Source organism: Choloepus didactylus, chromosome 4, assembly GCF_015220235.1.
Source record: "Choloepus didactylus isolate mChoDid1 chromosome 4, mChoDid1.pri, whole genome shotgun sequence".
In the NCBI taxonomy this organism is placed as follows: Eukaryota; Metazoa; Chordata; class Mammalia; order Pilosa; family Megalonychidae; genus Choloepus; species Choloepus didactylus.
In genome coordinates, this window is record NC_051310.1 from 125,969,372 (window position 1) to 125,990,741 (window position 21,370).

The following is a 21,370-nucleotide window of genomic DNA, read 5'->3' on the forward strand; positions in this document are numbered from 1 at the left end:
TGCCAAATCAAGAAATGCAGCCTGAAAAACAGTAGGTGAAGTTTGCGATGCCCTTGCTAGCCTCTCCCCCCACATCCTCCCCAAGACAGTGTAGAGCAGACTGCACTCCCATCGTGGATCCCTGGCCCTGTACCACGGGGAGCAAAGTAACCCCATCCACATCCTGGGGTGCCTATATGTCACTGCCAATCTATCTGCTAAAAACCTAACAAACTGAACCAGGAAACTTGTCTCAGGCTCACCCTTCCAGAATCTGCCCTGAAGGCAGAGAAGTAGCTTTTAGACAACTAAAGCATTTTAAAAAACAATTAAATTGAAGTGGCCTGGGGCAAAGGACTATCTGGACTAGATCATACAATACAGCATCCAGGAGGAAGTGAAAGTCTGTTTCAAAGGGAGTAGAGGGAGCATTCAAAGACCTTTAAAATGTAAACGGAGAAATTCCTAAGGCCATGAGCAAGCACAACTCCAGGAAAATAAGTAGGCACCACTGCTGGCTCCATCCGAAAAGGTGGAGAGGACCCTGCAATTTGCATTTGCCTCAGGCTGATATTCTTCATAGGAAAGCTTAACTCTGAAGGAAAGCACCAGCTGAAGGGGCCTCAATTTGCGGAGACTGTGAAAGATACTGTTGAGTTTGGTAGCTCCGTACACTCAAGGAAATCTCTGTCATATCACTAGCTGGATATAAACTTAAGAAAGAGAATACTCAAAGATTAAATTCCAGAATTAACACCTTAATAAATATTAAAGTGCACAATGTCCCACAAAGGATTACAAGACAAACAAAGAAACAGGAAATAATGTTTCATCCAAAGGAACACGATTAAACCATCAATGAGGAAGACCAGACCTTGCACTTACCAGATCGAGACTTTAAAATAATGATCCTCTTTATGCTCAAGGAGATAAAGGAAAACATGGAGAAGGAATTCAAAGATGCAAGGAAAACAATGAATGAACACTATGAGAATCTCAAAGAGAAATACTAGATTTGAAGTAAGGAAAATGAAAAATTCCCTAGAGAGTCTCAACAGCAGACTGGCACTCACTGAAGAAAGAATCAATGATCTGAAGGCAAAACAAGCGAAATGACTCAGGAGGAGGAATAAGAAGAAAAAAAAATAAAGACGAGTGAACAGAGCCTAAGAGACCTGTGGGATATCATCAAGCATACTAATATACATATTATGGGAGTCCCAAAGGGGAAGAGAGAAAAGAGAAGTAATATTCAAAGAAATAATGGCAGAAAACTTCCCAAATTTAAGGAAAGACATGAATACGTATATTCAAGAAGCTCAACAAATCCCAAATAAGATAAATTCAAATAGAACCATGCCCAGAGACAGTAGTCACATTGTCCAATGTCAAGGACAAGGAGGGAGTTCTGAAAGCTGCAAGATAGAAGCAACAAGTTATGTACAAGGGAACTGCAATAAAAGTAAGTCCAATTTCTTCCCATGCAGGCAAGAAGGCAGTGGGTTGAAATATGTAAAGTGCTAAAAGAAAAACAATTGCCAACCAAGAATTTTTTTATCTTGTAAGAATTTCCTTCAAAAGTGAGGAAGAGATTAAGACATTTTCAGATAAACAAAAGTGAAGGAGTTCCTCCCCACTAGACTTGACCTACAAGCAATGATAAAGGGAGATCTTCAGACTGAAAGGAAAGGACAAAAGACAAAGGATCAAAATGGCATAAGGAAATAAAGTCCTCTGGTAAAGTTAACCATATAGGTAATTATAAAAGCCAGTAATACTGTATTGTATTTTTTGGTATGGAACACCACTTTTTACATCTTACACATTCTAAAATGCTAAGCCATAAAAAGTAATGATAAACCTATGGTTTTGGACGCACAATGTAAAAAGATACAATTTGTAACATACACAAAAAAAATACGGAGGAATGGAAGTGTATGGGAACTGTGTGTGTATATGCTATTGACGTTAAATAGGTATCAAACCAAATGTTATTGTTACAGATTTAGGATGTTAAATTTTAACCTCATGGTAACCACAAAGAAAATAAATGAAAAACACATACAGAAAGAAATGAGAAAGGACTCAAAATGGTACAATACAAAAAAATCAAATAAATATGAAATCAGGCTTTACAGGTAGAATTAAGGGCAAAAAATGGTATACAAGTTACAAAGACAAAACAGCAAAATGGTGGAAGAAAGTCCTGTATTATCAGGAGTTGCATTAATTGTAAATTGACTAAACTCTCTGGTGAAAATGCAAAGATTGGAAGAATGGATATGCTGTGTATTACTCAGTTATCTCCAGGGAAACAAAATTGATAGGCGATTAAGTAAACAGATAGATAGACAGAAAGACAGAGAGACAGACAGATGTAATGTATGTGTGTGTGCATGTGCACAATATAAATATTATGAGATAAAGGAATTGGCTCATGCAACCATGGGGATGGGCAAATCCAAATTCTGTAGGGTAGGCCACAAGCTGGGAACTCTGATTAAGGTTTTTGATGAATTCCCCAGGAGAACCTGGCTAGCTGGCTGAAGTAGAGATAGAAATTCTTTCTTCTGACTGCTGAAATAATACGTTCTCCTTTTAAGGCCTTCAACTGATTGGATGAGACTTTCATAACTTATTGTTGAAGGCATTTTCCTCAGTTGATTGTCAATGTAATGAGCCACAGATGCAATCAAATTACTGATGATCTAAATCCACAAAATATCCTCACAGTAACAATCAGGCCAGTGCTTGCTTGAACAAACAACTGGCCACCATAACCTAGGCAAGCTGACACATGAACTTAACCATCCTGTGTTATTTAAAAGAGATTCAAATTAAATGCAAAGACACAAGTAGAGTAAAAAGAAAAGGATGAAAAATAAAACATGTGTGCTGGTTTGAATTGTTATGTACTCCTTAACAGACTATGTTCTTTTTTTTTTTTTTGGCTTTTAAAAAAATAGTAGTCATTACTTTGAGATTTTTTTCTGAATTATTGTGTGTAATGTATAATGTTCTGCATATCCATGAGGAAATCTGATTCTACATTTAAAAAGAGCAGCAACAACAAGGAAATAAATCCATATGGCCATAACATTTTACATAAAAATGAAAAAATGGCCCATGTCCACTCTATTTAAGTTTCTGAATCTTATATACAGTCATTCAGCTAACATCTATTAGGTGCTTTCTATTTCCATTTGTTATATTGGCAATAGACAGCTGAGTAGAAGATGTTCCTGTCCTCCAGAGACTTGCAATCTAGTCAAGAATACAAACATGTAAATAACCAGGCAGAGCAAAATGTAAGCATTGAAAGAGTCATACTGAAAACCACTATGAGAATATTCTGACTCTGCCTAGAAAGGTCTGGGAAGTCCTAGTTCCCTGAAGAGGCGGCAGGGCAATGAGGAAAGCTTGGAGACTTGAGCTGGCCAGAGGTTGAAAACTAGTGGCCTATGGCACATCCAAGTCTGTATCGTGTTCTGTTTTGTCAACACGGGGTTTTAAAAATCAAGAATAGAGATATCCAGATTTATGGATTTTCCTGAAACAGACTATGTTCTTTTAATCCACTCTTGTTGGGGCAGACCTATTGTGGGAGGGATATTTTGATTATGTTGTTTCCATGGAGATGTGATCCACCTACCCAATTGTGGGTAGACCTTTTGATTAGATTATTGTCATGGAGATGTGACCCCACTCATTCAAGGTGGGTCTTATTAATTTACTGGAGTCCTTTAAGATTGCTCAGGAGAAAGAGAGAGAGAGACAGAGAGTACATGAGAGAGAGCAAGCGAGCGCAGAGCCAACATAGACCCAGATGCTTGGAGATGCAGAAAGAAAATGCTTGGAGAAAAGCTAAGAGATGAAATCCAGAGTTTGCCCTGGAGGAGCTAAGAGAGGACCTGCAGATGCTTACAGAGAAACACCCCAGGAAAAACAAGCAAGAAAGCTGAGACAGAAGCCCAGGGACATTTTGGAGAAAACCACTTAAAGCAGAAGCTAAACCTGGGAGAGAAGCTTCAGCAGAGCCAGCCATGTGCCTTCCCATGAGACAGAGAAACCCCAGATGCCATTGGACTTCCCTCATACAAGATATCTACCTCTTGATGCCTTAATTTGGACATTTTCATGGCCTTAGAACTGTAAATTTACAGCCTCATAAATCCCCATTGAAAAAGCCAATCCATTTCTGGTATTTTGCATTCTGGTAGCTTTAGCAAACCAGAACACCATGCAAAAGTAACTCAAAGAGAACTTTTGTTGCTATACTAATACCATATAAAATAGACTTTAAGTCAAAAACTGTTACCCAGAACAGAGAAGGTCACTATATTCTGATATAGAGGTCAATTGAGCAAGAAGACATAACAATTATACATACATATACACGAAATGAATCCCAAAATATATGAAGTGAATACTGACAGATTTGAAGGGAGAAACTGAAAGTTGTACATTAACAGTAGGAGACTTCAAGATGCTGTTTTTAATAATGGATAAGATATCTAGAGAGAAGATCAATAAGGAAACAGAAAATTTGAATGACACTATAAACCACCTACAACTAACAGACATGTATATAACACGTCACCAAACAGCAGCAGAATTTATGTGGTTTTGTAGTACACATGGATCATTCTCTAGGATAAACCCTATATTAGCTCACAAAACAAGTCTCAATACATTCAAAAATATTGAAATCATACAATGTATCTTTTCTGGCCAAAACAGAATGAAGTTAGAAATCAAAAAAAGAAGGAGAACTGGAAAATACACAATTATGTGGAAATTTAACAATGTACTCTAAACAACGAATGGGTAAGAAAAGAATTCACAAGGGAAATTAGCAAATATCTTAAGGCAATTGAAAATGAAAACAAAACACACCATGCAACAAAGGTAGTGCTGAGAAGAAAGTTTACAGTTCTAAATGCTTACATTGAAAAAAGAAGAAAGGTTCTCAAACCAGAGACCTAACCTTGCAACTGGGGGACCTAGAAAAAGAAGAGCAAACTAAACCTGAAATAAGCAGAAGGAAGGGAATAATAACAAAGGTAAGAGTGGAGAAAAATGAAATAGAGTATAATAAAACAATAGAGATAATCGACAAAACCAAAAGTTGATTCTTCTATTAAGATCAATAATATGACAAACATTTAGATAGACTGACAACTTAAAAACAGAGAGGACACAAATAACTAAAATCAGAAATGAATGGGGGGGGGGCATTACTACTGACTCCAGAAATAAAAAGGACTATCATAGGAAACTAAGAATAACTGTACACCAATAAATTAGATAACCTAGATGAAATGGACTTATTCCTAGAAACACACAAACCGCTTACACTGATCCAGAAGAAACAGAAAATATCAATAGGCCAATAACTAGCAAAGAGATTAAAAGATTATTCCAAAATCTCTCAAGAAAGAAAACCCCAGGAGTAGATGGCTTTACCGGGGGATTCTACCAAACATTCCAAGAAGAATTTACACAAATTCTGCTCATATACTTCCAAAAATTGAAGAGAGAAGACTCCCTAACACATTCTCTGAGTCTAACATCACCCTGATATCAAGGTCAGATAAAGATACCACAAGAAAGAAATCTAAAAGAAAATTACAGACCAGTCTCCTTTATAAATACAGATGCAAATATCCTCAACAAAATACTAGCAAATAGAATCTAATTGCACATTGAGAGAATTATATACCATGATCAAGTGAGATTTATCCCAGGTATGCAAGAGTGATTCAATATAAGTACCTTAAATTAAGATTATACACCACATTAAGAGACAGAAGGAAAAATACTACATGATCACCAAAATTGATACAGAAAAGGCATTTGATAAAATCCAGTACCCCCTCTTGATAAAAACACTTAGAAAATGAGGAATAGAAAGAACCTTCCTCAACATGCTAAAGGGTATGTATTAAAAACCCACTGCTAACATCATACTCAGTGGTGAAGACTGAAAGCTTTCCCTGTAAGATAAGGAACGTGACAAGGATGCTCACTGGCACCACTGTTACTCATCATTGTACTGGAAGTTATAGCCAGAGCAATTAGGTAAGAAAAGGAAATAAAAAGAATCCTGACTGGAAAGGGAAAAGTAAGAACTTCCTGTATTTGCAGATAACATTATCGCATATACAGAAAATCCTGAAATATCCACAAGAAAGCTACCAGAACTAATCAATGATTCAGCAAAGTGGTGAGGCACAAGATCAACATGAAAAAACTGATGGTGTTTCTATACACTAGTAATGAACAATCTGAAGAGGAATTCAAGAAAAAATTTATGTTTACAATAACCACTAAAAGAATGAATATCTAAGAATAGATCTAAACAAGGATGTAAAGGCTTGCACTCCAAAACTACAAAACATTGCTTAAAGAAATCAAAGAAGACCTAAATAAAAGAAAAAAAACATAGAGAAGCACCTTCAGGAACTTGGGTTAGGCAATGATTTCTTATACTTTACAGCCAAGGCACAAGCAACAGAAGAAAAAATAGATAAATGAGACCTCATCAAAAATTTTTAAAATGTTCCTCAAAGGACTTCATCATGAATGCAAAAAGACAACTCACAGAATGGGAAAAAATATGTGGAAACCATACATCTAATAAGGTTTTAATATCCAGAATATATAAATAAATTCTACAACTCAACAACAAAAAGACAACCCAATTCAGAAATGGCAAAAGACTTGAACAGACATTCCTCCAAAGAAGATTTACAAATGGCCGAAAAGCATATAAAAAGATGTTCAACATCATTAGCCATTAGAGCAATGCAAGTGAAAACTACAAGATACCATTATAAACCTACTAGCATGGCTACTATCAAAATAAGGGAAAATTACAAGGGTTGGTGGGTGGAGAGATTAAAATACTCATTCATTGTTGGTGGGAATGTAAAATGACACAGGCACTGTGGAAGACATATTGGAGGTTCCTCAGAAAGTTAAGTATAGAATTACCATATAACCTGGCAATTCTACTTCTAGAATTGAAAGCAGGGACTCAAATGGATATTTGACCACCAATTTTCATTATAGAATTATTCACAATTGCCAAAAGATAGATGCAAACCAAGTAAGTATCCATCAGCTGATGAATGAAGAAAATGTGGTATATACACACAATGGAATATTATTCAGCCATAAAAAGGAATGAAGTTCTGATACATGCAACAACATGGGTGAATCTTGAAGACAGTATAGAATTATAATATGCTTTCAGCAATTGCGACAAATATACCACACTAATACAAGGTTTTACTAACATGGGGAGTATAAACCTTATATTTTCTGCATGATTTTTCTGTAAACCTACAACTTCTTGAAAAACAAAAACAAATTCAATAATAAAAAAATAACTCCAAATTTTCTTTTCTACTTCAGTTTTGTGATGCTCAGTGTTTACACTGACTATGATTAATTTTGTAACCATATAACTTAAAAAAAAATTATCTTTTGAAATAAAATCAATGCCTTACTATATATATGATTTTTAAAATGGTGAATAATGCTCATATTAGCCAACTTAAATTCATAGGTTTAATTTTTGACGTAATTTTTAACTTAGCTAGTATTTTATTAACACTTGCTTTATAGTTCAGAACTGATGAAAACAATAGGAATATTTTTTCTCTTTAACCAATTTTTTTCTAATCAGCATAAAACACTTCTTCTCCCACCTAGCATCCCTTCACTACCAAATAACATTAAGTTTATACAGCCTTCTAAATATATTTCCATCCTCTCCACATTATTTTAAAAATTCCAGAGGCCAGGCTATAGCCTGGTGACAGTATCTGCAAAGATTACAATTTCCAAAACAGTTTTGCTACTCCCATCTATCCAGGGAAAAGAGAAGAGAATAATTCACACCTATCAGCAAAATACAACATTTGAAAGCAGTCAACAAGATCTGAGTAACTACTGACTAAAGTTTCCAACTTATAAGACAGCACAATATTAGATTCCTACAGTAGTGTCATTTGCATTCTATCCAAATTTCCTTTGCAGATTTGCAAATCATAATTCACTTTGTCATCAAATTTGTATACTTTATATAGGCGTATCCTAGTACCAAACCATGATTCAAAACGCAGAGTTGTTTTCTCCCAACACCCTCCACAGTCGAATTTTTCTGCATTTTCTTTGGGCTAAGAAATCTATACTACCTGCATGCTTGCTAGAGGGTTATTTTCCACAACTTAACACATTTCTGGCTATTTCTTCTACACAATCCACAGTAGTATAATGTAGTGGTTAAACCTCAATGCTATCATAGACACAGAAATTTGATTTCTCCTCTGCTACTTAATTAATTTACCCCAGTGGAACAGTGAGTAACTGCTTTAAGACTCAATTTCCTCATTTGTCAAATGAGAACGATAATAATTGCGTATTCTGGGACTTTTTCAAGGGCTGTTGTGAGGATTAAATGAGATTTTACATGTAAATACTTTGAACAGCCATTGGCAAACAATAAAATGTTTGTTGCTGATAACAAAATTCTAATTATAAATGAAAAATATAGGAAAATATTAGACTCCATTGATTTCTTATGTAAAAAAAAATCACAAAAACTGAGTGGAAGTTTATATTTATATTTCCTAGTATTCAGTCTCAAGAAACAAATAGATAAAGAGGTTGTTAATAAAATTAGTAGCATAATCTTGATTGTAGAGGGAATTTTTTATGTACTTGTGGGAGTAAACTGGTTTCATAAACAGGAAATCTCAAGTTATACACTATTTATATGCTAATTAGACATAATTTCCAAACAACTATTCAAGCAGGACTAAAAGAGCTTTAAACTTTCTAAAGCCTTTTCCTAACCTTATAGGAATTATTATATATACTTCTACATTAAAACAAGTACGTATGAAGTATGATACTGTAAGTATTCATATTTCTTTATTCATATTTTTTTTAAATGTGGCCCTTCTCACACTGCTCTGAATTAGTGATGCTTTGTTGTACACAAATTACATTCTCTAATGTTAAATTCCACCTTTTCAGTTTTTTTTTTCAATGCAGTCATAGCTTAACTTGGTCTATCATTTATAAAGAGCATGGCTTATTAAAATAACTGATCCATTCCACAATTATTTCAATGTATCCTGTTTTAATTTAAAACAATTAATACAAGCATAAATGTTTCAAAGCTTGAATCCTATGAGACACAACAATTTAATAACCCAATTCATTACCTTGCAAATCTCTTAGTGAAATAAGGAAAACATAATCTGCCATTACCAAGATTGATAATGATGATTCATTAGTCACAATAGATAAAAATTAGACTTCATTAAATGTGAAGCAGTATTTTGATATGCAAAGTTTGTCTTTGAAGAAAAGTGTGTTCATTGTTCACGGTTCTGTGTTATTGTGTCACGTATGCAACCAAAGCCTCATTATCATAGCTAGAATTCAGAAGGCATGTGTTCTTTTCACATTGCAAAGAGAATTTCAGCATTTAAAAGGTTCTGCATTTAACAGTACTTGACAGATATTAGTGCAATTAACTGCCATCATCGTGACAAGAGAGAACAGCCAAGAAGAATGAACTTTATTAAGCAGGACTCTACTAGTAAATTATAACCTAGCACTACAAGTTAAAGCTCTATTAAAGGGAAACTAAAACATAACATTGCAGTTCAGGGTGAAAGTCTGCTTAAAAATTCAGATGTGTGAACTAAACATTCAGACATGTGAACTCATCGAAATGAACATTTCCTGTGCTGATAATTTTCCTTTGTACTTTGGTTCACTTATACAACAATCACCAGTGCCCTTTAAACCCCATCACTCTATTTTCCTTTTGCTATCTCCTTGTTTACCTTTACAATGTATGGCATTATTTTAATGAACTCAGATCTTTAAATATACCAAGAAAATAAAATTGGGGATAGATTTACGTTATCTATTGAAATCAGCATTTTGTAAGACAAAAAGAATGCTACCGGGTGGTGGCAAAGAAGTTTGAAATGGCCAAAGACAGACTAAGTAACTTGGCTAAATGTGCCTGGGGTGAATAACAAGTGACATCTACTGAGGTCAGGGAACTTTCTCTTGCTATCCAAGTACTTCCAGGTAAGAGACTTGGGGAGGACAGCTTCTCAAATTCATACTGTAGAGCAGGGAGCTTGAGGTAGTAGAGCAGACATGGAAATTAACATCTATGAAGTGCCTAATCCATGATAAGCACTGGGCTAGGTGCTTTACATGCACTGTCCCCTCAAATCCTGATAATGATCTTGTAAGATCCTCCCAATTTTATAAATGTGGGGAATAGTCTGAATGGCATTACCAAACTTTTCTAAAGTCTCACAGTTCAGTCTGTCTCACCCAAAGACCCTGTGTTAGATCCCTAAGGCTCTCAGCCACCTCAATCTTTGCATATTTAAAACACAGTGCTCTTTGTTTTCACTTTTATTTATATATTTATTCCATTAAAAATTACAAAACTATTATGATAAAATGAGATTTAAGGAAAGGGAAATTAAAGGAAAAATGAGGATTTAGCAATAAAATGAGGTCAGACAGAAACACATGCCGTCAGATCTTACAGAATTATTAAACACAGGCCACAAATTCAGCTCTGAGATTTCTGGCACCTAATGCAAAGAGGGAAACTTAACAGTTTTATATATTGCAATTGCTTTGGATGTAAAGTTTTTCTGTCCAGTGAATTCTGAGATATAATTTCTTTCATGATTACTCCTGAGTGACAGTGAGTAAGCATGATATATTAACATATTCCTACAATAAATAACAAATTCTATACATTTTTATTAGTTTATATACAATTTAATTGCAACTGATACCACAGGACATATCTTGCACTTTTAAATGTTTGTGAGTAATTGTGTTCCAGGTTTATCATGACCAGTTTCATATTAGTTATTAAAACATCAGAAATGTTTGGATTGCACTAAAGGATTGAAGCCCATCACCTCTCTCATGGGATCTTTTCCTTAAAATTACTCCTTTTGTCAATTCAAATAGTTGCTTAAATTCTAACTCTGCCATTTACTAGCAGTGTGATATTAGGAAAGTTACTTAGCCTCTCTGTGCTTCAGTTTCTTCATCTGTAATTTAGGGATGATAATGGTACCCATCCAATTAGAATTAAATTTATTATTAAATTCAAATATTAAAATGCTTAGTTCAATGCATGCCTGGCTGTGGCTTATTACATATAGTGTATATTTTGACAATGATGATATTTATAACACATAAATACCTAACTCTGCTTAAATCTTTTGGCATGCAAAATAGACCTTGAAAACCAAAGATGAACTTTTCCTTTCCTCTGTGATATCCAGGTCATAGAGATAGAAAATTGAAAGCTTCAAAAGTGGTCGAATTGGTATAATTCTTAGTAAACATTCTTGTAATAGTACTCTTGTGCCCTTAGAAAAACATTCTCATTCTCTCCAGATAATGCAGTTTTGGGAATTTGCAGAGAAACATTTAATCTGTTTTAAAATTTGGAATGGCTAATTAGCATGAGTAAACACTTTCAAAATAACCTTTTTCTTTTTCTTTTGTACCTTTAGTCTGGTAGCTGAAAAGCCTAGAACTTTGGATTTCTTCATTATCCATTCTCCTCACTATAAACTCTAGGTTTGCAGAAACTGATTGCTTGTAAAACTGAACTATTTGTTTAGATCCCGAGAATCAGACTTGAAGCAGTTCTTTATACTTCAATAGTAATCTAACTGTGAGACCACTGGAATACATGTGTCATTCCATGAAATACCATAAATGAGTTAGTTATTCTACTTTGGTTTTAAGGAAAAGAGACACTTAGCTGAACATAATCAAATGGTAATTTTTCTAAGGTTACTTTGGGTAATGGAGAAACAAGACCAAACTGCAATGCCATATTTTACTGGAATCCAAGAAAAGCTGAACTAGATATAAAAAGCAGAGCATTGGCAGTCAGAGCCAAGCTTCAGGCTCCTTCAGCAGTGAAGGAAGTCTGCATTAACCAGCCACACACACAGTGCCACGCAGAGTCTGCAAGTAATGCAACTCTGCTGTTCTCATCATTTATATATTTCCTTCTAAACATCTTCTCTCTCCTTCCACTGTCACCTGCCCTCTCTCTCAACTCTATTTCCTGGTGTTCGTTTATACATCATTTTGATTTTTCTTAATTTTGGGTTACTTACTCATAGCCTTCTATAAACTTTTAACCTTTCAGTTCTACCCTTCTATCAACTCTCTCATTGTTTGAATTTCCCAGTCAAGTTCCTGAAAGGGAATACAGTTTTTCTTATTGTGCAAAACTTTCTTCATCAGGTTATCTCAACGTGCAGCTGTGGGTAAAGGAGTTTAATCTCAGAAGGACCTGTGAGTGTAACAGGCACAGTGATTAACCAGTTTAAGACTCATGATTAATTTTGCACATATCTCTTTCCCTAATTGAATCTTTGGGGCAGCAACTTTGCACAGTGCCTGTCATATAATAAATGTTCAATAGATACTTGTTAAATTGAAATGAGTCTGTAAATGAAAAATGATAAAAGTGAATGGAGCAGAAAAGAACAAAATAAAAAATTAGGTTAAAAGGAAAGAATTATATATTTACCCTATCTTTCCTGTACATATTATTTTTTAGGGTAACCAAGTAAATATCTCTACTTGATAAAAGAAAGTTCTTTACAGAAAAATTCAGACTAATAAATGTTGAAGAAATAGCATTAGAAACCACCTGTTTTAATTTCCAAGGCTGCTCAAGCAAATACCATGAAATGGGCCAGATTAAACAATGGGAATTTATTTGCCTATGGTTTTAAGGCTAAAAGAAAGCCCAAATCAAGGCATCATCAAGGTGATGCTTTCTCTCTGAAGACTGGCATTCTGGGGCTGGCTGCTGGTGGTTCTCGGTCCTTAGCTTGTCACATGGAAAGGCACATGGTGGCCTCTCCTGGTCTCTCCGTTGTCTTCCGGGTTTCATTGATTTCAGCTTCTTACTTCCTGTGCCTTCTCTCTCTCTGTCTGAATTTCACTCCACTTCTAAAGGACTCCAATAATAGAATAAAGATCCATCCAGATTAAGGTGGGCCACACCCTCTTACTGAAATAACCTCATCAAAAGGTCCTACTTACAATGGGTTCCATGCCCACAGTAATGGATTAGATTTAAGAACATGTTTTTCTGGGGTACACACAGTTTCAAACCACCACACGCCACGCTCTGGACCCCAAAAAGACATGTTCTTTCTGGACGCAAAATACATTCCTTCCATCACAGTATCCCAAAAGACTTAAGTCATTTCAGAAATAATGCTTAGTACAAAATCTTCAAAACCAGTTATAAGCATGGCCTGCCCTGGGCACAATTCCCCTCAGTTTGTGGACCCAGGAGCACAGGCTCCACACTCTGAGAGCACTGGAGTGACAGCACTCTTCCTGAATAATGCGACAGAAGGACCACTCTCTTCAAATGTTGGAGCAAACTCACTCTTTCCACACACATGGGTGGGCTCACTTTCTCAGCCCTAGAAGATTCCTCAGTCCAGATATCAGCTCCCATGATTCTTACATTGAAGTGATTTTTCCCTCAATTTGTCCCTTCTCTGTCCCTTTTAGACCAGGCTACATGGTTGCATTCATGTAAATCATTCAAAAAACTTGTTGGCCTTGCATGTAGTTCATAGGGGTCAAAACCATCAGAAAGCAGAAATTTCCAGATTCTTCCTGGATAACTGCAAAATTGCTGATTTGATCCATGTTCAGTTAAACCTCACATGGAGCACCATTCCCTGGGGACTTGCTTTTTGGAAACTCAAAATTTTCCAAACCATCAGTTTCTGGTTTCTTTGTGCTCAAGAGTTCAGTTCTCAACTTATCCCTTTCCTCTCACATTTTATTATAAGCTGCAAGGAGAAACCAGGCTGCACTTTCCACACTTAGCTTAGAAATCTCCTCAGCTGAATATCCCAATTTATCACTCTCAAGTTCTGCCTTCCATTCAGCATCAGAACATAATTTTGCCAAGTTCTCTGTCACTTTAAATAAGGATTGTTTTTCCTCCATTTTCCAATAACACAGTCATCATTTTCTTCTGAGACCTCATCATAAGTACATTTAGCAACCACATTTCTACCAACGATGTCTTCAAAGTAATCTAGGCTTTGAAGCATCTCACAATTCTTCCAGCCTCTACCCATTACCCAATTCCAAAGATATTTCCACATATTTGGTATTTGTGATAGCAGTACCCTACTCTCCTGATAATGAAATCTGTTTTGGTTTCCTAGACTGCTAAAGCAAATACCATGAAATGGGTCAGATTAAACAATGGGAATTTATTTGCTTAAGGTTTTAAGGCTAAAAGAAAGCCTAAATCAAGGCATCATCAAGGCGATGTTTTCTCTCTGAAGACTGTGGCATTCTGGGACCAGCTTCTGCCGATTCTTGGTCCATAGCTTGTTATAAGGCAATGCACACAGTGGCCTCCCCTGGCCTCTCTCTTCTCTTCCAGGTTTTATTGATTTCAGCTTCTTACTTCCTGTGCCTTTTTCTCTCAATGTCTGAATTTCACTTCACTTATAAAGCACTGAAGTAATAGGATTAAGACCCATCCTAATTGAGGTGGGCCACACTCTTTTCACTGAATTAAACTCATTAAAATCTCCTGCTTATAATGGGCTCACATCCACAGTAATGGATTAGATTTAATAAAATGTTTTTTTTCTGGGGTACGTATAGTTTCAAACCACCACATCATCATCTTGCAAACCCTAAAGAAATATCCGATTCTGGAAATGATTATAAATGAATGAAACCACTAGAGGAAAGTTTGAAGGGGAACTTTAAAATGGAGATACTGGGCTGTCAGCACAGAGCAGTCTTAGCATCACTACAGAATAATAATCAGATTTAATGTGCTAACATGTTAATGTAATATGAGGCATATAGAAACACCTTGAACAACAGCCATAAAAAAAAAAGCACCTGGAATTTTGCCTTTAGAGCTAACTTTAAACTAAGGGAAATATAGAATATGGAGGAACAATCCAGGACATGGAATATTCTAAAGGACAATGGATTTGGTTTCTTCAAGAAATTAATGGTAGGAAAAAAGAAGTTAGCAGGGCCTGAACTAGAATGAAAGAGACTTAAGACACATACTATTCCAGTTTGCTAATGCTGTCATTAAGCAAAATACCAGAAATGGACTGGCTTTTATAAAGGGGATTTATTAAGCTTCAAAATTACAGTTCTAAGGTGTCCAAACCAAGGCATCAACAGGAGTATACCTTCACTGAAGATTGGCTGATGATATCTGGAACACCTCAGTCAGCTGGGAAGACATGGGGCTGTCATTTGCTTGTCCTTTGTTCCCAGGTTGCATTTCAAAATAGCTTTCTCCAAAATGTCTGGGTTTGTCTCTCTTAGCTTCTTCAGCTCCTGTGCAACTAAGCATCAGGGTCCTCTCTTAGCTTTTCTGGAGCAAACTCTGGGCTAGTATCTCCAAATGTCTCCAAGTATCTCTAAGGGTCAGCTCCCAAGCATCTCTCCAAATGTCACTCTCAGCTGCTCTCTGTTCCTCCTGTCTGTGAGCTCTCTTACAGGACTCCAGTGATTGAATTAAGGCCTAACCTGAATGGGTGGGGTCAAATCCCCATGGAAACATTCAACCAAGAGGTCACACCTAATCAAATAGATTAATAAGTCTGCCCCCACAAGATTGTGTTAAAGAACATGGCTTTTGAGGGGACATATCCAAACTGGCACACATACTGATCATATATGAAGTGTGGACTTTATTTGGATCCTTATTCAAATAAACTAAATTATAAAAGATATTTTAAAGAAAACAGAGGCATTTGATCATCAAACAGGGAATACATTATATCAAGGCATTATTGTTAATGTTACTAGTTGAGATAATGGCATTGCGATATGCAAGAATATGGCCATGACTTTTAGAGATGAATATTGAAGTATATAAGGATGAAATGGCATGATGTCTAAGATTTATTTAAAATAATTCAGCAAAGAAAAAAAAGACAAAGAAAACTCAAGAGTATAGATAAAGAGAACATGACAAAATCTTGATAATTTTTGAATTTTAATGATGGATATATGATGCTCCATTGTATAGTCTCTATACTTGTTAGAGTGTTTTAACACTTCTGTAACCTTTTTTAAAATCTAAACTAACTTAGAGAAGCCAAAACAAAAGCAAATAAATCAATACATGTAATATTTTGAACAGCATTAGTTTTAAAACGGAAAGAACAAGATGCAAATCCCTGGTCAGAGTAGCTTAAACTTAGCCTTCTCACTGCAGCAAATACAACATAGTATCTTTTAAAACATAAAAATCGAAAATAATTTTCTAGCTTTTCCAACAGCTCTGAGAAAATAAAAGCAGGATATGTCATCTTTGCAAATGAAATAGCAGATCTTTGAAAATTGGTTCATCTTCTACTCAATGTCTTGGACCTACTCTGATATATGTTCTCTTATTACAGAGAGAAAAATCAGTTGAGCAATCACTATATGTATATTTTTGAAAGAAGCTAAAAGAAATCAAACACAAATAAAATGCATGCAAACAAACAGAATCAAAGAAAGGATGGAATATATTTCTCTTTTTATAATGCTCACCAAACTATAAGCAAAGTAATGTAAAGTCATAATAACTTAAAAGGAATGAGAGTAAAATTTTATGAATATTTAAACAGAAATAACGTTTCTTACTTTCAAGCATATATAGTGAATTTCCCCTTTCTAAAAGAATTTCATATCAAAATATACAATTGCCTCATGTGTATAATATTTGGAAGTCACACAGGTACCTGCATCTCTATATATCCAAATATAAGTTAACATGTACTTCTTTAATTGATGCTTTATCCTGTATTTATATGTCAGTAAATGTTACCCCCATATAGCATCTTAATTTTCTTGACTTTCTTCTTTACCACTCTATTCAATCCACTTAAGTCAAAAAGATCTCTTGATTTATCTCCTTAATATTTCCCAAACTTGACTCCACCTCTCCATCATCTTATATAAGGCGCTCATCTCTTCCCACAGAATTACTGTGATAGCCAATTAATAGTTATCTCCACTTACAGAAGGAAGGCAATAATAAAGAAAAGAATAACAGCCAATCTAATTTAAAGTAAAAAAAAACAATAGAGAAATTTTATGAAACCAAAGCTGGTGTTTTTCCCCCAGAGGATCAATAAAACTCATAAATTTCTAGCTATTTAGAAAAAAAGAGAGAAGACCCAAAATATCAATATCAAGAATGTGAGAGGGGAAATCAGTTCAGATTTTACAGGCATTAAAAGGATAGTAAGGGAATATCATGAGCAACTTTAAGATAACAAATTAGACGAAATGGAAAAATTCCTTGAGAGACACAAACTACAAATCTCAGTTAAGAACAAGCAGGTTACCTGAACAGATTCCAAATGGAAAAGACCATCAAGATTTTTAGGGCTAGGTTTTCAGAGAAAAAAATTTTCTAACACTGACATTAAAAATAAATTTAAAAAAGATTTTTTTTCATATCCATGTGTCATTGCTATTTTTTATACCTAGTGTACTTAATTCAGTAGGTCCTTTAATACAATTACAAATAGTTAACTGAAAACCTTTGTATATTTTTCATGGTATATGATTAGAGCTGATTCTGGGGAACTTTGATTTTATGATTTTAACATGGTCTTTCCCTGTTTTTGATATTTCATAAATGTAAATAATATCTGATTACTCTAAGAAACTAGAATGGAAAATGTGTAAAAAAAAAAAAAAAAAAAAGAGACAAACCAATACTTAAGAAATCTACTCTGTCCTCAAGAAAGGGCCAGAGAATGGATGAGAAAACACACCTACTTCACAAAGCTGCCAGGCACTGGAAAAGGACTTCCCAGGACCCATGATGCGATGAGGACATGCCATGGATTGTGAGAAGAGATGCAGTCCTTGTCTACCAGAAGAGAATAAAGAGCAAAGTTTCTGCAGATAGTCAGCAGCAGACACTGGCAGTCAGGGAATAAAGGTAGATGTAGGGATTAGGGTTTGGGGAAAAGGGGAAAGAAAGTGAAAAGGCAAACCTGAGCGTGCTATCACAATCCCATATCAAAGAGAGGACTGCTTTCTCCACAATTTGGAGGAACTCGGGGCAGATAAAAATAGGTGGTTAAGAGGCAAGAAAGAGGGAAAATTGAGATACTTAAATTTATTTCTTTAGTAACTGAAATTTTAATTGGCTTCAACTTAACCTTTGCGCCTATCTTGACCATTATGAAGAATGAGAAAAAATAAAACCAATTCTTCACAGTAAGTCTGAATCAACCTTGTGTTCTACGTCATACAGTGCTTAGTTATGTGTTTCTGCTACCCCTGCGGAGGCTGCCACAAACATTTCAGGCCCTGCCAGTCTGTGAGGATACTCTCTCCATTAGCCAGACTGCAAGTGTCTGCTTGGCTGAGTTGGCTGCTATTTGGCTTACACAGCCCTCAACATGTGGGTATGAAACAAAACCTAAAGTCACCCAGTCTTAAAGTTGGACTAGATCTTGGAAATCACCTAGTAAAATCTCCTTGTTACATATGAGGAAATTGAGATACAGGGCAGATAGATAATTTACCCAAGGTCTTATAGCTATAAGTATTTAGAAAAGAGGATGATTTTATAGACTCTTCTAGAACAAGTCATGGAATTTTAATCTATCTTCCTTGTCTATTGTTCATAATTTCTAAGTTCTATGTATGGAAGCATAGGCTTTAGGTTGTTAGTTGAGAACAAGAATATCCCTGTTCTATAAACTATTTAATAAATTTAAACCTAGTATGTACAACTATTGAAAGCAGTTTTTCTGACTACTTTTTAATTTAAAAAACACAATGAAACTCCTTTAACATTCTTTTTAGTTTCTTGAGGAGTCTTTTTTTTTTTATACAATCAGGTAGTTGTGAAAGTTATAAGAGGAAAGATTAAAAACTTCTGCATCAAATGAAAATTAAATCTTGAGAATATTTCCCCCCATATCTAAAGAATCATATTTTATGGGACACAAACTGGGAGTCCATAATATGACTGAATAATTGAATTGATACTTGTTGATAAAAGTAGAAAAATACCATGTTTTTTATAGTTTAATTTTGGAAAAAGTTGTCATGTTCATGAGAGTATAATCTCTGCTTTCAATATTTTATTTCTCTTTACTTTAATGGAATAAAATCCATTCATTTCAAAAACAGTATACTTACTGATTCAAGATAGGTGTGTAGGCAGTTCTATCCTCATCAATAATAGTGATCATCAGTGTAATAAGTTGGGGCCAAAAATCCAAATTCTTGGTGGTTGGTCCCTGATCTTCCCGAGGAATGTCCTGTTTCTTACTCTGCTTGCAAGGTCACACAACATGCAAAAGAAAAGGTTAAATGGAATGATTTTAGTTACATGTCACTGTCAGAGAAAAGTGATTATGGAATAACTTAAAGATCATGTGGTCCAAACCTCTTAAATTCAGATTTCATTTCTTCATTGAGTGACAGTCCAGTAGATAAACTCACAGAGGTACAGGCTTATATTTTTAAATACTTTGGTCCTGGAATGGAGGCTTCTCTTTTCTCTATTACTATTCATAATCTTAGGAATTATTTTTGGAGGAATTACCACTTTAATGTTGTTTCTTCCAAGGGAAGAAATTGAATTTTGTGTCTACAAAAGTGTGTGTGTGTGTGTGTGTGTGTGTGTGAGTGTGTGTGTGTGTGTGCGCACGCGCGCGCATGTTTGTCAGTGTGTAAATTTAGCCTGCCAAAATATTTTGCTCAATGTCACACTGGTAAAAGTGGGCAGAACTCAAGGGTATCTGGCTATAATTTCAGTACTGCTAAACCCTACAATATATTAATTTTGCCTGAATATCTTAGATGTCTCCCATTCTACCCAAAAATTTATCTGCTCTATTAAATCTTTGTAAATCTCTCTCTCATCTAAAAAAAAAAAATCATATTTGAATCCTTTTTCATTTATCTTGTTGACTGAATCCTCAACTCTCATCTCTAGAAAGCAGATGATAGCCTGGGATGAATTACATTTACACTGAAGCTAAACAGGGTACAATCATAGGCTTGAATGTTTCAAATATAGACTTCATTCTCAACATACACAATTCTTTCAAATTACAGATAGATTATTCTGATTGGTTTGGTGGATATTCTTCTTAAGGTATTTCTTTTAAATTTACTTGTTAAATTTAGGCAAACACTGTAAAGGCAGAAATAATTTTCACTCAAATATAAATGGGAAGCATATGGATTGGGAATATTGACAATTTTGGGAAATTATTTATAGGCTTATAGGTCCAGGATATCTGGAAATTTCAACTTATGGCACAGGAAACTCATGAATTCTCTGATCAAAAAAGTAGTTTCGATTTTATATGTCCCAATCTACTAATATATCCCACTGCTATATCTTACCAGATCAGCAACCCTAGGCTGAATGGTTGCATATCTGATATTGCTTATGTTCCAGTGCTGCCCAAGATATTTAACTATATTTGGATGACTCATCATCCTATCACTGTCAGGATGTACTTTAAAATACAGCTACATATTGATTTCTTTTAGCATTAGAGACCGCCACACATAGAAAATACACCTTTATCTTAGGGTTCTCACAAGCTTTGTTGATTTACCTTTCTACTAAAAATGCAGCAGATATTAAAATATTAAAAGATATATTAATATGGCAAAAAGGTAATAGCTGACACAAACTATTTCATATAACCAGACTGAACTATAAGCAATCTCCAAATGATCTTAAGAGCTTTGTATATCTGATCCCTGAGAACCACTTGAAACTCCTTGGCAGAGTTTATCCTTTAATTCCTGAGGATATAGAGTTATATTGAGGTACATCAATGGATCTATAAGAAGCAAAAGGCAACAATACAGACTTACATATTCAGTTTGGCCTACTTTTAACCTAAATTTTTAATTGATATTTATATTTTTCTTTTGTGAACAGGACTGGATTACTGCCACAATAATGTAATTACTTATTCATTACGTTGAGCTCAGTAGATTTCTGTCTCTTCACTAAGTATTTAGTAATCTAGAGAATGTGGGGATTAGTAAAGGCTGTAAATAAAATTATTTCTGATGGCCCCAGTAGACTAAATTAGAACACTTTTATTAATCATCATGACATGTACATAGCCAAACTATATGTGTAACATATTTTAAATAATGTGATTAAATGAAAAGAAATTAACGTAGATGATATGTCTAACATCACAGCCACTTATCATCAACCCACAGTGGTATGGCAAGGAGCAGAGACAGAAGTAGGTGAAAATGTATTACACTT

At 35.0% G+C, this 21,370-nt stretch overlaps 1 protein-coding gene across 6 annotated transcripts in view; it reads right to left on the reverse strand.

The window, feature by feature from the left end:
* UNC13C (unc-13 homolog C) overlaps positions 1–21,370 on the reverse strand; it is a 740,073-nt gene that overhangs the window by 281,371 nt on the left and 437,332 nt on the right. For 3 of the 6 annotated variants that reach the window (XM_037833921.1, XM_037833920.1, XM_037833919.1), the window contains one exon: positions 19,261–19,394. In XM_037833921.1, the coding sequence (XP_037689849.1) occupies positions 19,261–19,394 (134 nt within the window). Of the gene's footprint in view, positions 1–19,260; positions 19,398–21,370 lie in introns of all 6 variants that reach the window. The other 3 variants (XM_037833918.1, XM_037833916.1, XM_037833917.1) reach the window with 1 other exon arrangement.